The sequence below is a fragment of the Corella eumyota genome, chromosome 4, assembly GCF_963082875.1.
Source record: "Corella eumyota chromosome 4, kaCorEumy4.1, whole genome shotgun sequence".
NCBI lineage: Eukaryota > Metazoa > Chordata > Ascidiacea > Phlebobranchia > Corellidae > Corella > Corella eumyota.
Window position 1 is genome coordinate 5981476 of NC_137493.1, and position 15428 is coordinate 5996903.

General features: G+C 28.9%; 2 protein-coding genes across 2 annotated transcripts; both read right to left on the reverse strand.

Annotated features, from left to right (window-relative positions):
- Positions 1–158: 158 nt before the first annotated feature.
- LOC145751440 (ras-related protein Rab-23-like) lies at positions 159–3583 on the reverse strand. Its single transcript, XM_082567582.1, has 7 exons — positions 3492–3583; positions 3124–3288; positions 2886–2971; positions 2314–2473; positions 1985–2067; positions 1562–1654; positions 159–1330 (listed from the first exon to the last, which is right to left on the reverse strand). Exons 2-7 carry the CDS (start codon positions 3276–3278, stop codon positions 1188–1190), a joined length of 720 nt encoding a protein of 239 aa, XP_082423708.1. The 5' UTR covers positions 3279–3288; positions 3492–3583; the 3' UTR covers positions 159–1187.
- LOC145751439 (BRCA1-associated RING domain protein 1-like) lies at positions 3582–6126 on the reverse strand. The gene has a single exon (XM_082567581.1). It carries the CDS (start codon positions 6067–6069, stop codon positions 4495–4497), a length of 1575 nt encoding a protein of 524 aa, XP_082423707.1. The 5' UTR covers positions 6070–6126; the 3' UTR covers positions 3582–4494.
- Positions 6127–15428: the final 9302 nt, after the last annotated feature.

A 15428-nucleotide genomic window follows, 5' to 3' on the forward strand; every position in this document is an offset into this window, starting at 1 on the left:
TTAGTGATATGCTTTTTAATACCAAATTAGTGATATGATAAGTTTGATTTTCTTTTGTATTACAAATAGTTTAGACTCAGCCTGTATTCTAGTTTTAATTAGATATGTTAATAAAACTATTTATTACAGAATTAGATTTGTATTTGAATTAAAATTAGTGCTGAGGAAAGTGCATGTTATTTCACATAGAAAAACCACAACAATTAAATTATGCAAAATAAAAATGCAATTAAAGTTCTTTTTAAAATATAAAAATTGCAATACAGACAAAAAATAAAAGTATTATCTTCACGTACAATATAAAATCTGGTTATGTTTGAAAAATAATAAAAGAGCACAAAATATTTTCAGTAGTGCAATTTATAACCATAAGAAATAAAAATTTAAAGCACACCAAAAGCCGAAATCAAAAGCTAGAAAACATGAAAATGATTTATTTGTTGCAATAAAATTGTTAAAATATTCAGTACCAGAGATTCTTGACGTCAGCACATGAATATTTAAAAGCACCAATAAAAGAGATTGCTGCAACAAAAATTTCCAGCGAATAAATAATTCCCAAAACACTAAATAATTAAGCAAAACATAAACAAAATGAAACGTTATGGAATGGCGAGAACAAGTTTACTTTGGATTTAAAACAAAATGTCAAAAGACCAAAAACAAAGAAATTTAAAAGTTAAATGGCAAAATGTAATTGGAATGTTAATATTGTTTTGTTTATATGAATTAAGCTTTTAGTTATTAATACTTAGTACTAAAAAAACATACACTTTATTATACTGTTTAAATTAACAAGCAAAGAACTAAGAGTGTAAGAGCTGAATATTTTTAGAATTAATCAAATAAAAATGGTTAATAAGAATATTATTTTCAAACTGAAAAAAAGTAAAAGTAAAAAATTCCAAAAAGATTTGCAATTTCACTTCTTATAACATATAAAAAAAGAGTCTTGCAATATTAAAAAAACAAATACACATAAAATATTTTTAAACAAAATAAATACTACAAGGAGAATCAAGGTTTAAAAGAAAACAAACAGCTTGAAACAAGAGAGTTTGTATCAGTTTAATACTGCAGAGTAAGGGATATCTCATCTCTGTATTGCATAACCTGTTTTAATGGATTATCCTTTAAAATTTTCTACAGTGATTTAACTTATTGGTGAAGGTTTAAAATAGATTCCCTCAAAAAAATTTGCATCGGCTGAATAAGTTTTTGTTTTTATTTGTCCTGGATATGTTAGGTTGTAAGGTAATCGTGCCCTGGTCGTTGCCGTTGTTATTATTGGATTTGGATGCACTACCACTTACAGCAGTATTAAATAGACCTTTAATAATTGCAATTTATTAAATGATTTGTAAGAAAATATGTTTTTTTTTTAGATAATTTAAATTTTTTTTGTAATTATACTACTTTATTACAATAGGGATTTTAACATTGCACAAATTAAGTTGTTGTGATGTGCTTATTACAATATAGTTATTTACATGCAATTTTTTTCAATGAGAAAGTCATAGTATTATTATATTTTAAATTATTAAAAGATGTCAAAGGTTACCGATTTGACGAATAGGTTGAGTTGGGGTTTCTTGCTCAAGTTCTACTTCTTGACGAATTTTACTAATGTGCTTTTCAGCCAAATATTGAAACACTAAATCAAATTTTTATCTGTTTATAAACTTGGTCACTGATCACTTTAAATAGTAAATCATATAATGAAACTATTATACAAAAGCATGAAATAATATACAAAAACATTTTTGATTTACAAATATTATAAAAGAAAAAACCTTTAAAAAAATTTGCGGTATTTAAAAACATTTTTCAACTACTTAAAATAGCGATTTGGCATGTTAGGTGGATAAGATAATGTTTTAAATAAATAATTAATAAGGAGGTAGAAACAGGATATTAAAAAGTTGTTTTACTTTGACTAATTAAAAATTTGGAATTGAAAGAATATTTAAAAGAAATGTTTTACCTTCATTTACATTAAGACCTTCCTTAACAGAAGTTCTGTAAAACCTTAGTTTTAATTTTTTAGCCAATTCCTCTGCTTCTTCCCTAGAAAAAAAAGTTTTTAAAAAATCAAATTTTATTTTTAATAAAATGTTAATATATATATATTAATAATATTTAAAAAAAATTTAAACAGATTTTAAATATTTTTGCAGGCGCTCTTTCAAAAGCATTTTCCTATAGCCTAAACATTTTTTCGACACATTTTTCAGATTAGCAGTTTTTCCCTGAAGCAATATTTAAAATATGCGGTTGACAGGTTTAGTGGGGATTAAATGAGTAAGCACTTACTGAGTAATTACAGCATCATCGAGTAAGTCAATTTTATTTTGAACAAGAGCGATTGGAATATTTGTTCCAACCTCTTCCTCTACTTTACTTCTCCAACTTTCGATTGCTTCAAAAGACTGACGATCTGTGGTTGAAAAGGCTAAAACGCATGCTTGAGCACCTAGAAAATCATATAATAAATATATAGAGCTTTCAGAGTACCCTATAAAACATAAAATCCTTTAGGCATGTAATGTTAACTTTAATATTAAAAAAAAGAAATAGGTTTGGTAAGTATGCATGTTATACAAGTTCTTACAAAGATAAGTTTTAAAAAAGAAATTTATTACTTTAAAAAAAATTTCACCTATAAAAAAATGTTGTAATACCTTTATCTACAAAAATTTGTGTCAAAATATCTTTGAATCGTTGTTGACATTACTACATTATTAATCCCCATAAGGGTAATAAAATTACAACATGCAGTAGGTCAATACTATCTCCAGTATGTATTACAATGGTACATTGCATTTATTATTAAAGCAGTCGTTAAAGCAGATATAAAATTAACCTCCAACACTAAAAATATTCACCTCTGTAATAGGCTTTCGTTATTGAATCAAATTCTTCTTGCCCTGCGGTATCCCATAACATTAACCTTACTTCATCATCATTTAAACTGAATTCAATAAACAAAAAAAATTACTTTATCAAAAATTATATTTTTAGTTTGGCCTTTACACTTATATGATAACACTACAATATTAAAGTTAATAATTTAAAAAAATTAAATTTAATTAAATATTGTTTTGGGTTAATTTTTGTTTTTACCTTAGTTGTTTTTCCAGAAAATCGACTCCAATAGTTTTCTTATAATCTTTTGTAAATATTCCTTTGCAATATCGTTGTATCATACTCGACTTACCAACAGCTCCATTTCCTACCACAACTACTTTTACAGCTACTTCTAAGTCCTCCTCATGCATAATGATTGCCCTAAATTCACCAAAAATAAAAATATTAAAAAATATTTTTTTTATTGGAATAAGCCAATATTATATTACAATTCTATAGAATACTATCAAAATATAACCCTTATAAGCTTTACTTTCTTTGCTATATTTAACAATAAAAACCCAATGGTCCATTCAAAGCATTGAAACAAACATTTAAAGCTTTCATATTCATATGTAGCTTACCTTTTTTTAAACAGAGTTTATTTTTTACTTTATGGCCTTCTCCTTTTTCACAACAACAATGAATTATTAAATTTTTAAAAACCTGGTAACCTAAAAAAGAGAAACAGTTGTTATGATAAATTTAAATAATAAACTAACAAAAAACTGATTACACAATTTCATTAAGCACCAATCAATTTGTTACATAACTGTTTTTGTTAATATTACATATTGTTACTTTAAACATAATAACAATTCTTTTTTCTACAATATTACCAGCTGGTCTTACAAAGCAGTATGTTTAAATGTAATAAGGCTCCAATTAATTACCTTGAATAAAGAGTTGGATGAACAATGGTAATTGTAAAAAGAAAAAGAATTGAAAAGCAAAACTCACTTTTGATAAGATAATTAGAGATTGTTTGAAAATATAACAAACAAAAGAAACTATAACAATTGAATTTAAAATCGACTGGAATAGTTTAAATTCCAATAAAGTACACTTGGAAATAGAAGATAATTAACCAACATTATTCTACATACTAAATTAAGTGTTATTAACCTGAAATAGAAATTACAAGAAAACATTCAGAAAAAAGCTGTTTTAGTAAAAATATTAAGTGTAAGGTTCAATTGTAAAAATTATTAACTAAATTGAAATTGCAAAAACAAATCCTAAACAATGCAACTGTATCCATGAGACTTCATTTTACAAGTGCTGTGCAATTAGTGAGCAGAAACCACGCCTTATTTGTATAACCACTGCATCAGTTGATATTTAAACTCCACCAGCTTTATTTACTGGAAAGTACAAGGAAATGTTTCTAGAGCCCTTAAACACAAGACAAGTGATTTTACATGAATGTTAAACAGCACTTTTCAATCACTGTGCACACAATTACTCTAAAGAGCAAAATGGGTCGACAACTAAACAAAGGCAGTGTCTTATAAACGCAAAGCAAATGTAATAACATAAGCAATAAACATATGATTGTAAATCACTTTTTAATAAACCGTAAACTGTTTACGAACTGTCACAGATTTTAAACTGTGATATACAATCCATTAACCAAGAGACTGCCACTGTGCTTACTTTTCCTTGTTTAACAATCTTCGGTAAATGTTGTTGGGATGGGTCATATACAATATAATACGTAAAATAATACTGCGATGTGTTTGGCTTGGCATAGTAGGGCACTTTCGTGCATGATTGTATTCTATCACTGTCCGGTTTAGGTTCTCGAGTTAACACCAATCCATCAGCTAATTTAACTAGTTCACAAAGTTGTTGTTTGCTTGGGCTAGGTGAGGTAAATCTCCCATAAAAGAAAAAGTGACAACCATCAAACAAACGAGGATTTTGCTTAGTTTTAGCAATATAGGAACGCTGTGGTCCACCAACTATCTTGTCCTCTATGCTGCCTATAACTTGATATTTTAACTCATTCACCCAGGAGTTGTTTTTTAAACACATTTCAAGCCATCCTTCATGTACAACTAAAGCACCACATGCTAAACCTTGCAAAAATTTTAGTGTCCGATTGCATCTTTTATTAATTTCTTTCACAATCACGTGTGTGACATTTTCACCAGCGGAACTTAGTTTAGCGTCAAGAATATTTGCAACCTGCTTAACTTTAGTTGCATCTAAACGACTTGAGTAGGCAATTATTAGCTCATCGGTTTTTGGTTGATCTATTGGTGTTATTTCCTCTTGAGAGCCATTTCGATTAGAATTTGATTTTAAAAATTTATTTAGCTCATTTTTCATCTCTTCGGTTCTTGCAAACTCCAAAGCTGATTTTCCTCGGGAATTTCTTAGTTCCATACTCGCTCCCTTAGAAAGAAGTAGCTTTACTGTCGATAATTGATTATTGGAAACAGCATCCATTAAAGGAGTTTCGTTTTCATACCCAGGAATATCCACAATAGCACCAGCAGCAATTAACTTTCCCACAATTCTGCAAAAACCTCTGTTGCATGCTTCATGCAAAGAAGACCACCCTGCATTGTCTTTCGCATTAATATCGACCCCGTCACTTATAAGCTTATCAACATCATTAACTGAACCAGAAATAGCAGCAATATGCAAAGCAGTTTCACCACGCTTGTTTTTACTTGCACTTCTTGGGGTTTTAAACAGTTTTGATTTTTTGGGCTTTGGAGACGGGGTTTGAAAGTTAAACTCAGCTTGCTTTAAAGGCGTGGTAATTGATGTTTTTAAGGTTGCATCACTTGTAGGTCGTTTACGGGTATTTTTTAAATGAGTTATTGGGGTTTTGGGTAAATTTTCTGAGTTGATTTTTGAAGATGTATTTTTGTCAGTATGCTCTAAAATTGCATTATTCAACTTTAGATAAAGTTGTGAAATATTTGCCAAAGTTAAATCTTCATGTTGATCTTCGGCCCAAACAGGCAACAAACAAGTAGGACATTCAGATACATCCTTTAAACATTTTTCACAAAATTTGTGATCACAAGTCAACAGTGAAATGGGTTTGGTCATAAGCTTTAAACATGACATGCATGACAAGCAAGACTCCAACTTTTCCAATGCACTTATGGTGTTTGAAAAGTTGACAACATAATTAGTAGACATTTTTAGAACTGTTACCCAAACTAATATATAATAATTAAATTAAGTATTAAAAGTCTAACCAGCTAACTGAAAACAAAAATTTTAAGAATTTGAATATTAGTATTTTTAAATCAGTTTTAATGACCATGTTTTTTTGGTATTATTAATCTTTGAAATCTAATTGTACCACTAGTTTAGCAGCAATATACTACAATATAAAAGTACGCCTTTTAATAAACCTTATCGTCGAAATTTTTTACATTGATCTTAAAAAAAATAGATTGCGTGAGCTGCCAAACTATTGTCAGTCATTGATTATCTCGACTCTATATAGTCTGTATATGTATAAATAATTTGCACAATGCCAATCGATTACCAATAAGTAAATACATTATTATAAGAATAAGCTAACGCTTCACGTTTATTATTTTAATTACGTTGTTTAACATGTAACTATAGGCTACACAAACATCCCGATGAAGGCAACTTCATCACTAAAAACTGAGGATAAATTTAAACTATCTAGCGACTACATGTGGATACAAATCGACTAAATTTCAGTAAAATGGAGTTTTTAAATTTTAGTTTTCGGTTTTGTGACCACTTTTTATTTCAGCATGGTTTTCTGGCTTTGTTAGTATACGGTATATAATTAATTCTCACTATTTATGACATTCTTTTACAAGTTGATACTTACGTGATGTTCGTATACGCAAGTCAAAATCCCCTGGCCGAAGATTTTAGGTAAAAAATGAAGAAGGTGAATGTACTAAAGAATAATATAACACAAAAAGTGTTACTGATGAATGATAGTATTATCCATTTTTAGCTAAAATCACAAGCTAAACTTTTTTGGTAGTTTTATACAAGTTTCCAAATTTAAATAATATATTTATATTGTATATGGCTAAAATAAATAATAGTATTATATACATCTGTATTACAAAAAATACATTTAAAAGCAAAGAATTTTGACAATGTAAAGTTATACTGTTGAACTTTTGGGATTTAACAAAATAAGGTAATAAGTTAAGATATTTTAAATAAAAAGGAACACAATTTTTTATAAAAATGTGCATCACATTAATTTGGATTGCTAGAGGTTGAGTGGTAATTTAATGTAAAAGGTAGTAGATTAAATTTTAAGGAAAATAAATATGATTTTTTTAATACAATTGTGTGTGTAAGGTAACTAGATTTTTTTTTGAGATCTTTTCAATCTGCTGCATTATCTTGGTAGCTGTTATCTTCTTCCCAAACAGGCAATATAAGGTCTTTAAACACAACTTTTTGATAGTTGTAAAAGTAATCCATGAGCTGATAACTTTTATTTGCGTCATTTATATATTCAGTTTTAAGGTGGTTTACAATGTGAAGGCCCAATCGTACAACATTTTTTATTGCAGTTTTGTACTTTTCAGCCTTGTTTCTTCGAAGAAAATGCCAAATAAATTTTAGAGATCTATGGATATCTTGAACACCCAATAAGGCTATTTGGTAAGCTACTTGAATGACATTATCCAAGTTTAGTAAACAGTCATCAAGAAGACTACTTACTCTGTCAATTTTAGAATTGTCGTCAAATTCAAGAGCAGTTAATAAAAAAGATAGTGATTTTCCCTCATCTTTACCATTGCACAAACACTGAAAATTTTCCTCCAGAAGGTCAAGAAATAGACTTACCGCTTTTTTGGAATCACACTGCTTTATATTACACGTTGCAAATAAAAAAGAATCTAAAAGCTCCATCAAGTTCTGATTATATTCATCTTCAGAAAACAGTACATTGCCATACTCTTTTAGGGCAGTAAATCCAATTTTAAATTGATCAAACGAAATATTTTCTATTAACCTTGATTTATCACGACCATAAGCTATATGTAAATCAATTTTGGCTTGTAGACTTTCTGGATTAGTTTCGTTAAACTTTAACATTTTTTTAGCTTTTGCTAAGGTGCATACTGACAAATCTTTTCCACAATATTTCTCCTGGTAATTCTTAACCGCTAAATTTAGTTGAATCATCGTTGAGTTTTCCATTGGAATTAAGTATAGCCCTTCTATTATGAAACTGTATGCGTTTTTGCCTATAAAGCATTCATGTTTGGATCGAAGTTGCAAATCATTTATAAGAAGAAATATGTCTTTTCTGTTTGCATTTTTTCTGTTGTTAAATTTTTTAACAAAAGTTTTGTTGTCTAACAGAATTTCTAAAATATTAGAAATTTGTTGTGGGGACAAAAAAGATTGATCAACTATAGTTTTAAGAATTGACATTTGATAATCGAAGTTAAACGAAAGTACATCATGTTTAAAAACATAGCTAAGTAACATAAACAGCTTTTTCACGTCTAAATTATGGTTTGCACAAATGCGAATTAAGCTATTATATGTTGCTTTCGTAATAACAACTTTGGTATCTGTTGTGACAGCATCGTCATTAAGTTGGTTAACAAACAGGGAATTTTCCTTTTGGACAATGATTTTGTTAAGAATGGTAAATAAAAACTTTTCGCTAAGGCGGTCAAATTTATGAGTGAGGCAACTAGAAAACGCTTGTAGAGCCTTATCTGGATTTCTATCAGCTTGGTAACACTCTCCCATTAAACAAAAAATTATATTTATAATTTTAGTTGAAGACTTGGCAAAAGAGTTATATGTGTCCTGAGAGTTTGTGTAAGCTTCTATGGCCTTTTTCCATTGACCTTTTTTTTGAAATTGTTTGCCTTGTATGTGATAAAGCTCTGCTTTCATGCGACTGAAGATAAGCGTTAAGTTTGGAATTGTATATTGCTCTCCTGGTTTAAGTTCAAGAATTTCAAGCATTCGAGTAACTAAATCAACGTCGTAAAAGTGTATGGAATACATACCATCCTTAACAATTTTCCAAATGGATTCGCAAAAAGTTGTTATATTTATGTCTTTGTTGCTAATAATTATTCTGAGGTCCTTTTTTAGCTTAAGAACAGTATGCAATGTATCAATGCACATTGATAAGACTTTTGTAACATTATTTTTTGCTTTGTAGCACAAAATCATTCCGTGTTGAGATCTTAGATGATCAGATGGGCTGTTATGATCACCATGATATAAAAATGACAAACTTGAAGCCTTTTGGTAAAGTTTTAACGCAGACATTAATTTTAGAGCATGTAATTCTGTATCAGCAGCTACAAATATAAGCTCTATAGCTTCTGGAATGTGATGATTATTCTCACAATCTTTAATAAGATTTTTTAATAGGTTTGTAATTACCAAATTTTCATAAACACTTTCAGTTTTTTGGTTATTTAATTTGCCTAAAATTTTATTGGATTTAATTAACACTTCCTTGAGATGTTTCGTGTGACCAGCTTCGGATCGGATGAGATACATAGCTGTGTACAGTAGGATTTTAGCATTTAATTGCGATACTTCTTGTCGGCATTCTTGACTAGCAATATTTAAGGACTGGTATGTTTCATTTAAGTTACCATTTTTGTATTGACACTTAGCAATTCGAAAATGCAAGTCAGCTCTATTACAAAAATCATTATCCAACAAATTTTTAAAACACTGAATTGCCATGTCGTTGGATTCAAATCGAGCTAAAATGTTTCCCTTGTTTAGTGTGTACATATTTTTATTAAATTGGCAATTTAGATTTGTGTTAATCGTTTTTTTTGATAACATTTGTTTAAGCCTTGTTTGAAATTCGATGCCAATTGAATACAGTCTCATAAGAGCTGATATGTCAAGCTTGTCACAGGAGCTATTTAAAGAATACACATCCCATTTTCCAGGCAAAGTTTCAAGTTGTTTCTCTGCCATGATGTATTTTTCCAAACGCATGTAATTTGCAATGGCTAGGGCAATTTCTAATTCATGAAAAGTAAATTTGTCAATCTGGTTTTTGTCGAATAGACATCCCAAAATAAGAAAAGAAGATTGTTCATTAATGTCATAAAAAATACTTAAGGTTGGTAAAAGAAGGCTAATTCCACGATATACATCACATTTAACATCTAACTGTTTTCCTCTGTGTAATTTACTGTAGTCAAACTTACTTATGATTGAATCCAAGTGGCTAAAAAAAACATAAGAACTTTTGCCAAATTGCTTGGTTATTTTTTGCCATGACAATTTTTTGAAACTTTCACTAACGATTGCATCTCCAGCTACAAAAGTAGTTTGCTGCAGAATTTCTGACAAGTGGTAACCTTCTTTTGTTGCAACAGCTGTGTCAAATAATTCAATCATTTCAGAGGGTGTTCTGATTAATTCTAGCATTTTAGAATGGTTGTTAGTAGGCAGGCGACCCAATGGTGTTTTGGATGCATATGGAAAAAGACCATCAAATGATATTCCACGAGCAGTATACTTATCGTAAAACCAATTGCTGTCTTTATCCACACCGTTAAGAGTTGAAATAGCAGCAGCTGGGATAATTGTTTCTCCCAAACTTATAACCAACAAAAAAGCAAGTAAGGTATAATTTCTAAAGTATTCAAGAATCTGCTTTGATGATTTTTCTATGATAATAATACTTTCAAAGTCGGAGTAAGGAGTAACTTCGCATCTTGCCAACGACCCAAGTCCCATTAAGGCAAATTTACAAGGAGGTGGGCCCAGTATAGTTAAAGCAACAGACCATAGCTTATTCATAAAATCTTTGTAAGCTGTTGTAACTGTTTTCAGGTAAACTTTTATTGTTGTGTTAAACACTGTCTCCTTATCTTTGTCATTTTCTTCCTGTAACAGAAAAGGTTTTTTAAATGGGTTATGAATAGCTTGAAAATCCTTTTTTAAGTCATTGCGAAGTCCTTGAAGATGATTCTTTAATTCCAAACTCTTTGCTGTAAGTGTTTGTTCAGCCTTTTTCCCAATAAATTTTGAAACATCATGATAGAGATCGTGTAGATCAGTAACAATAACTATTTTACCATTTTTACCAATTCTTTGCAGAGCTGCGTTAAACAAGGTGGCAGATTTAATACAATCAAATCGAGCATGCTTTTTGTTGCGTCGCTTGCTTGAAAATTTTCTTTGGTACAACTTTGCCATTTTGTGAATACTTCGGGCTGTTTCGACCGGGTTTAGTTCTATTCCATTTTCATCACATCTCTTTTTTAGTTCTTTTACTATGGTTTGTTCAATGCCTTAACAAATAAAATATGAAGTAACCAAAAATGAAAAAAAAACTATTTTTTGTAACCATTTTACAGAACTAAGTTTACTAAAACTATGGCGTAAAAGCCATAAATTTTGTTGCTACCTATGTCCTTAAAAGGTTTGTCCTTAATTTCATGTATTACTTTAAAAAAAGGTGGAGTGAAAAATTAATTTTAAATATTATCGTTTCAACTTTTAAAAAACCAAATTCAAAAACATTTTGGACACAACAGTTACCTACTATTTTTACTTACTATTGTATTTTTCCAAGGACATATTTTTCTCATACTGGTGTAGTGATATTATTGGTACGCTAGGCCTTACTATGGAATCAACATACCCAAATTCTGTCTCCAAATCAAAATACAAAAAATCCTCTTGGTCATAGTTAAATTTTGAACCTTTAAACAATTGGGTTGAAATTGTTTTTTTTTAATATGGCTACAAGTTTGTATAAATCTTTGAAAAGAGATGATTGGGCTAATATTTTATTTAAAATTAACTAGATGATGATATAATGTCTATGTAAAATCAATTTAGTGTCTTAAATATGTGTTGTTGACTTACCTTGATATTCTGAGTATTTGAGGATACCAGGCAAAGAAGTATTTGGTGCTTGGTCATCTGTGAAATATAAAGCCAAGTTATAATTAAATTATATTTTCTAATTTTATTTTATTTCAATAAAAAACTGTTTTCGACACAAACAAATTTTAGTTAACAATCAAAATATGATTTTGTTTGATTTCTTTATATTTTGTAGTTATAAGTTTTTAACTTGGTTTATAAAGAGTAAACATCAGATTTTTATTTTCACTCTTGTGCGCTTGCTTCTCTTACCTTCTAAGTAAATTTCACACTCCGGCGTTAAGTAGGAAGGTTCGGGCACTGTTGATCTTGTAAAATTTTGATCTACATAAACCAATTACAGAAATAATTAAAACAACACTTTAATTTTGTGTTTTTTCAATAATTAAACATTTTTTGTTTGTTTTAGTAAAGTTCTTATACATCAGTTTTATATAATTTATTATAGTGAATGTGTAAACGGTTGCCAGAAGCTTCGGCCGTGAGAAGCTTCGGCCAGAAGGTTCGGCCTGCAAAAAACGCGGGGGGTCGGTGACGAAATTGCCGCGTAAAATGTCAGTTTAAGACCATATTTTACCGATATTCAAAATAAAATTTGACAAAAAGTATAATACATAAAAAAAATTTAACAAGTTGTTACTTTAAATATATATGTTAGTTTTTAGAATATTTATTTTTTTTTAAATTTTTGTTCCAAAATTGTATTTTTAAAACGGATTAAAGACGGGCGCTTATGGCCGCAATAATTTTTCATCTAACTGCGGGAAGTCCACGACGTAAAGCCCGCGTTTGATATTAACTTAAGACCGTATTTTATCGAAATTCAAAATAAAATTTGACAAAAAGTATAATATATAAAAAAAATTTAATTGGTTGTAATGTTAATGACATACATTAGTTTTTAGAATATTTATTTTTTTTTAAATTTATGTTTCAAAAACTAATTTTAAAACGGATTAAAGACAAGTGCTTTAGGCCTTCAAAATTTTACCACGAATCGCTCTCGGCCTGCGAAATTTTTTATTAAACTGCGGGGAGTCTGCATCGTAAAGCCCGCGTATACCTTTAATGCAAGACCATATTTTACCAATATTCAAAATGAAATTTGGCAAAAAGTACAATAGTTGAAAATGTTTTAACCTGTTGTTAAGATAAATATATATGATAATTTTTGGAATATTTATTTTTTTTTAAATTTTGTTCTCGAAAACGTAATTTTGAAACGCATTAAAGACGGACGCTTTTGAGGTCAAAATTTCGAGCTAGCGTACATCCAATTGATTTTAAACTTATATTATCAGGTTATTAGTTTAGGTTATTAGTTTTCAACATGTAAAAATTGTTTTTAATAAATCAAATTTTGGTATTTGTAAATTAGATTTTATTTTTTTTAATAATTTTAAGTTTTAGGTTTTTTTAAAACAAATTTGTTTTTTTGCAAATAAAAGTTTGTTTATTGTTAAGTAATTCAATTTTTTTTTAATTAAATTTTGGTTTATGTAAAACAAATTTAGGATTTTTTGTTTGTTTTTAGTTTTAATGGTTTAAGAGTTTTCAGTTTGCTATTTGGCACCAAATTTAAAAAGTAAAGCTGGTATAAGCTGAATTTTTAGTCTATTTTAAATTATAAACTGAAGTTTAAAACTAGTGGTTATTAATAAATTAAAGTTTATAGCTGGTGTTAATTAATAAACTAAAGATTAAATCTGGGGGTAAATGATAAACTAAAATTTGAATCCGGGGGTAAATAATGAATTGTATTTTGAATTTGGGGCTGTTAATTGAAAAAACTTGGGATTTGATAACATTTTTTATGTTGTTGGGGCTAAATAATAAACAAAAGTTTTAAACTGGGGGTAATTAATAAACAATAGTTTGAATCCGGGGGTTAATATTGCTTTGTATTTTAAATCTGGGATTGTATATTAAATAAACTTGGATTTTTTTATATGGTGGATTTGGTACAAAAAATAAAGTTTATCTTTTAAATAATTGTTTTAAAGCAATTTCCCCTTTTTCCTAAAATTTTATGCTTATGTGTTTGTTAAGGTTTTTTTTATTTTTTAGAAATGCGTTTTATTTCAGTAAGATTGAAATTATAATTAAACTTTTCCGTGATTTCGTTTTAAATATTGATAATATAAGTTTAAAATCAATGGGATGTACGTAAGCATGAATTTTTTTCCTCAAAAGCGTCCGTCTTTAATCCGGTTCAAAATTACGTTTTCGAAAAAAATTAAAAAAAAAAATAAATATTCCAAAAATTATCATATATATTTATCTTAACAACAGGTAAAAACTTTTTTAACTATTGTACTTTTTGCCAAATTTCATTTTGAATATTGGTAAAATATGGTCTTGAATTAAAGGTGGACGCGTGCTTTACGTTGCATACTCCCCGCAGTTTAATGAAAAATTTCGCAGGCCGAGAGCGATTCGTCGTAAAATTTTGAAGGCCTAAAGCACTTGTCTTTAATCCGTTTTAAAATTAGTTTTTGAAACATAAATCTTAAAAAAAATAAATATTCTAAAAACTAACGTATGTCATTAACGTTACAACCAATTAAAAATTTTTTATATATTATACTTTTTGTCAAATTTTATTTTGAATTTCGATAAAATACGGTCTTACGTTAATATCAAACGCGGGCTTTACGTCGTGGACTTCCCGCAGTTAGATGAAAAATTATGCAGGCCATAAGCGCCCGTCTTTAATCCGTTTTAAAAATACAATTTTGGAACAAAATTTTAAAAAAAAATAAATATTCTAAAAACTAACATATATATTTAAAGTAACAACTTTTTAAATTTTTTTTATGTATTATACTTTTTGTCAAATTTTATTTTGAATATCGGTAAAATATGGTCTTAAACTGACATTTTACGCGGCAATTTCGTCATCGACCCCCCGCGTTTTTTGCAGGCCGAACCTTCTGGCCGAAGCTTCTCACGGCCGAAGCTTCTGGTCCCCTGTGTAAACTATTAATTTGCTTGGGTAAAAAATACTAAATATAATACACAAGAGCCCACTATTTTTACCTTGAAATTGAGGTGAACTAAATGGATAATAAGGTAAAGTGTCAGGTGATGAAAAATCTGCAAGAAAAGAACTTAATGTCAAACCACTGCTATTTATCAGAGTAATGCTTCAAACAAACCATAATTGTTATATTTGATATTATTAAATTGCTGTTAGGTGTTATTTATTTATAATTTTTATTTAAACATAAAACACAATATACAATATTTTTAGAGTGTGAAGAGCCTACACAAAAATAGAGTATCTAGTTATGAATGCCAGACACTTCGGCCCCCGGACACTTCGGCCAAAATTTTTTTTTCAAAACAGCGGGGATTTGGCATTTTAATTACCGCGATAAATTTTATTTTCGCGTAGTTAAATACAGTTTTTTTGACAGTATTTGAAACAAAATAAGCAGTAAATTAATATTTTTTTTAATATTAATGTGCAAGAACATGTTATCTTTCTTTTGCCGTGTCAATTTTTTAATTTTACAGACTAAAACCTATAAAAACCTATTTTGAAAGCGCGCGCTTTTAGGTGACACAAGACGATGCATTATGATATCACGTGTTTTGCGAAATAGGGCCGTCTTTCTAAACGATATTTGAAGAAAATA

Bases quoted from the DNA above. Each gene is read 5' to 3' on its own strand.
- LOC145751440 (XM_082567582.1), bottom strand. From the start codon at position 3,278: ATGCATGAGGAGGACTTAGAAGTAGCTGTAAAAGTAGTTGTGGTAGGA. The intron at 1,655-1,984 runs GTAAAACATTTC...AATTTGATTTAG, and splicing joins AGGTCTTAATGTAAATGAAG to TGTTTCAATATTTGGCTGAA. The intron at 1,331-1,561 runs GTAACCTTTGAC...CAATTATTAAAG, and splicing joins TCAACCTATTCGTCAAATCG to GTCTATTTAATACTGCTGTA.
- LOC145751439 (XM_082567581.1), bottom strand. From the start codon at position 6,069: ATGTCTACTAATTATGTTGTCAACTTTTCAAACACCATAAGTGCATTG.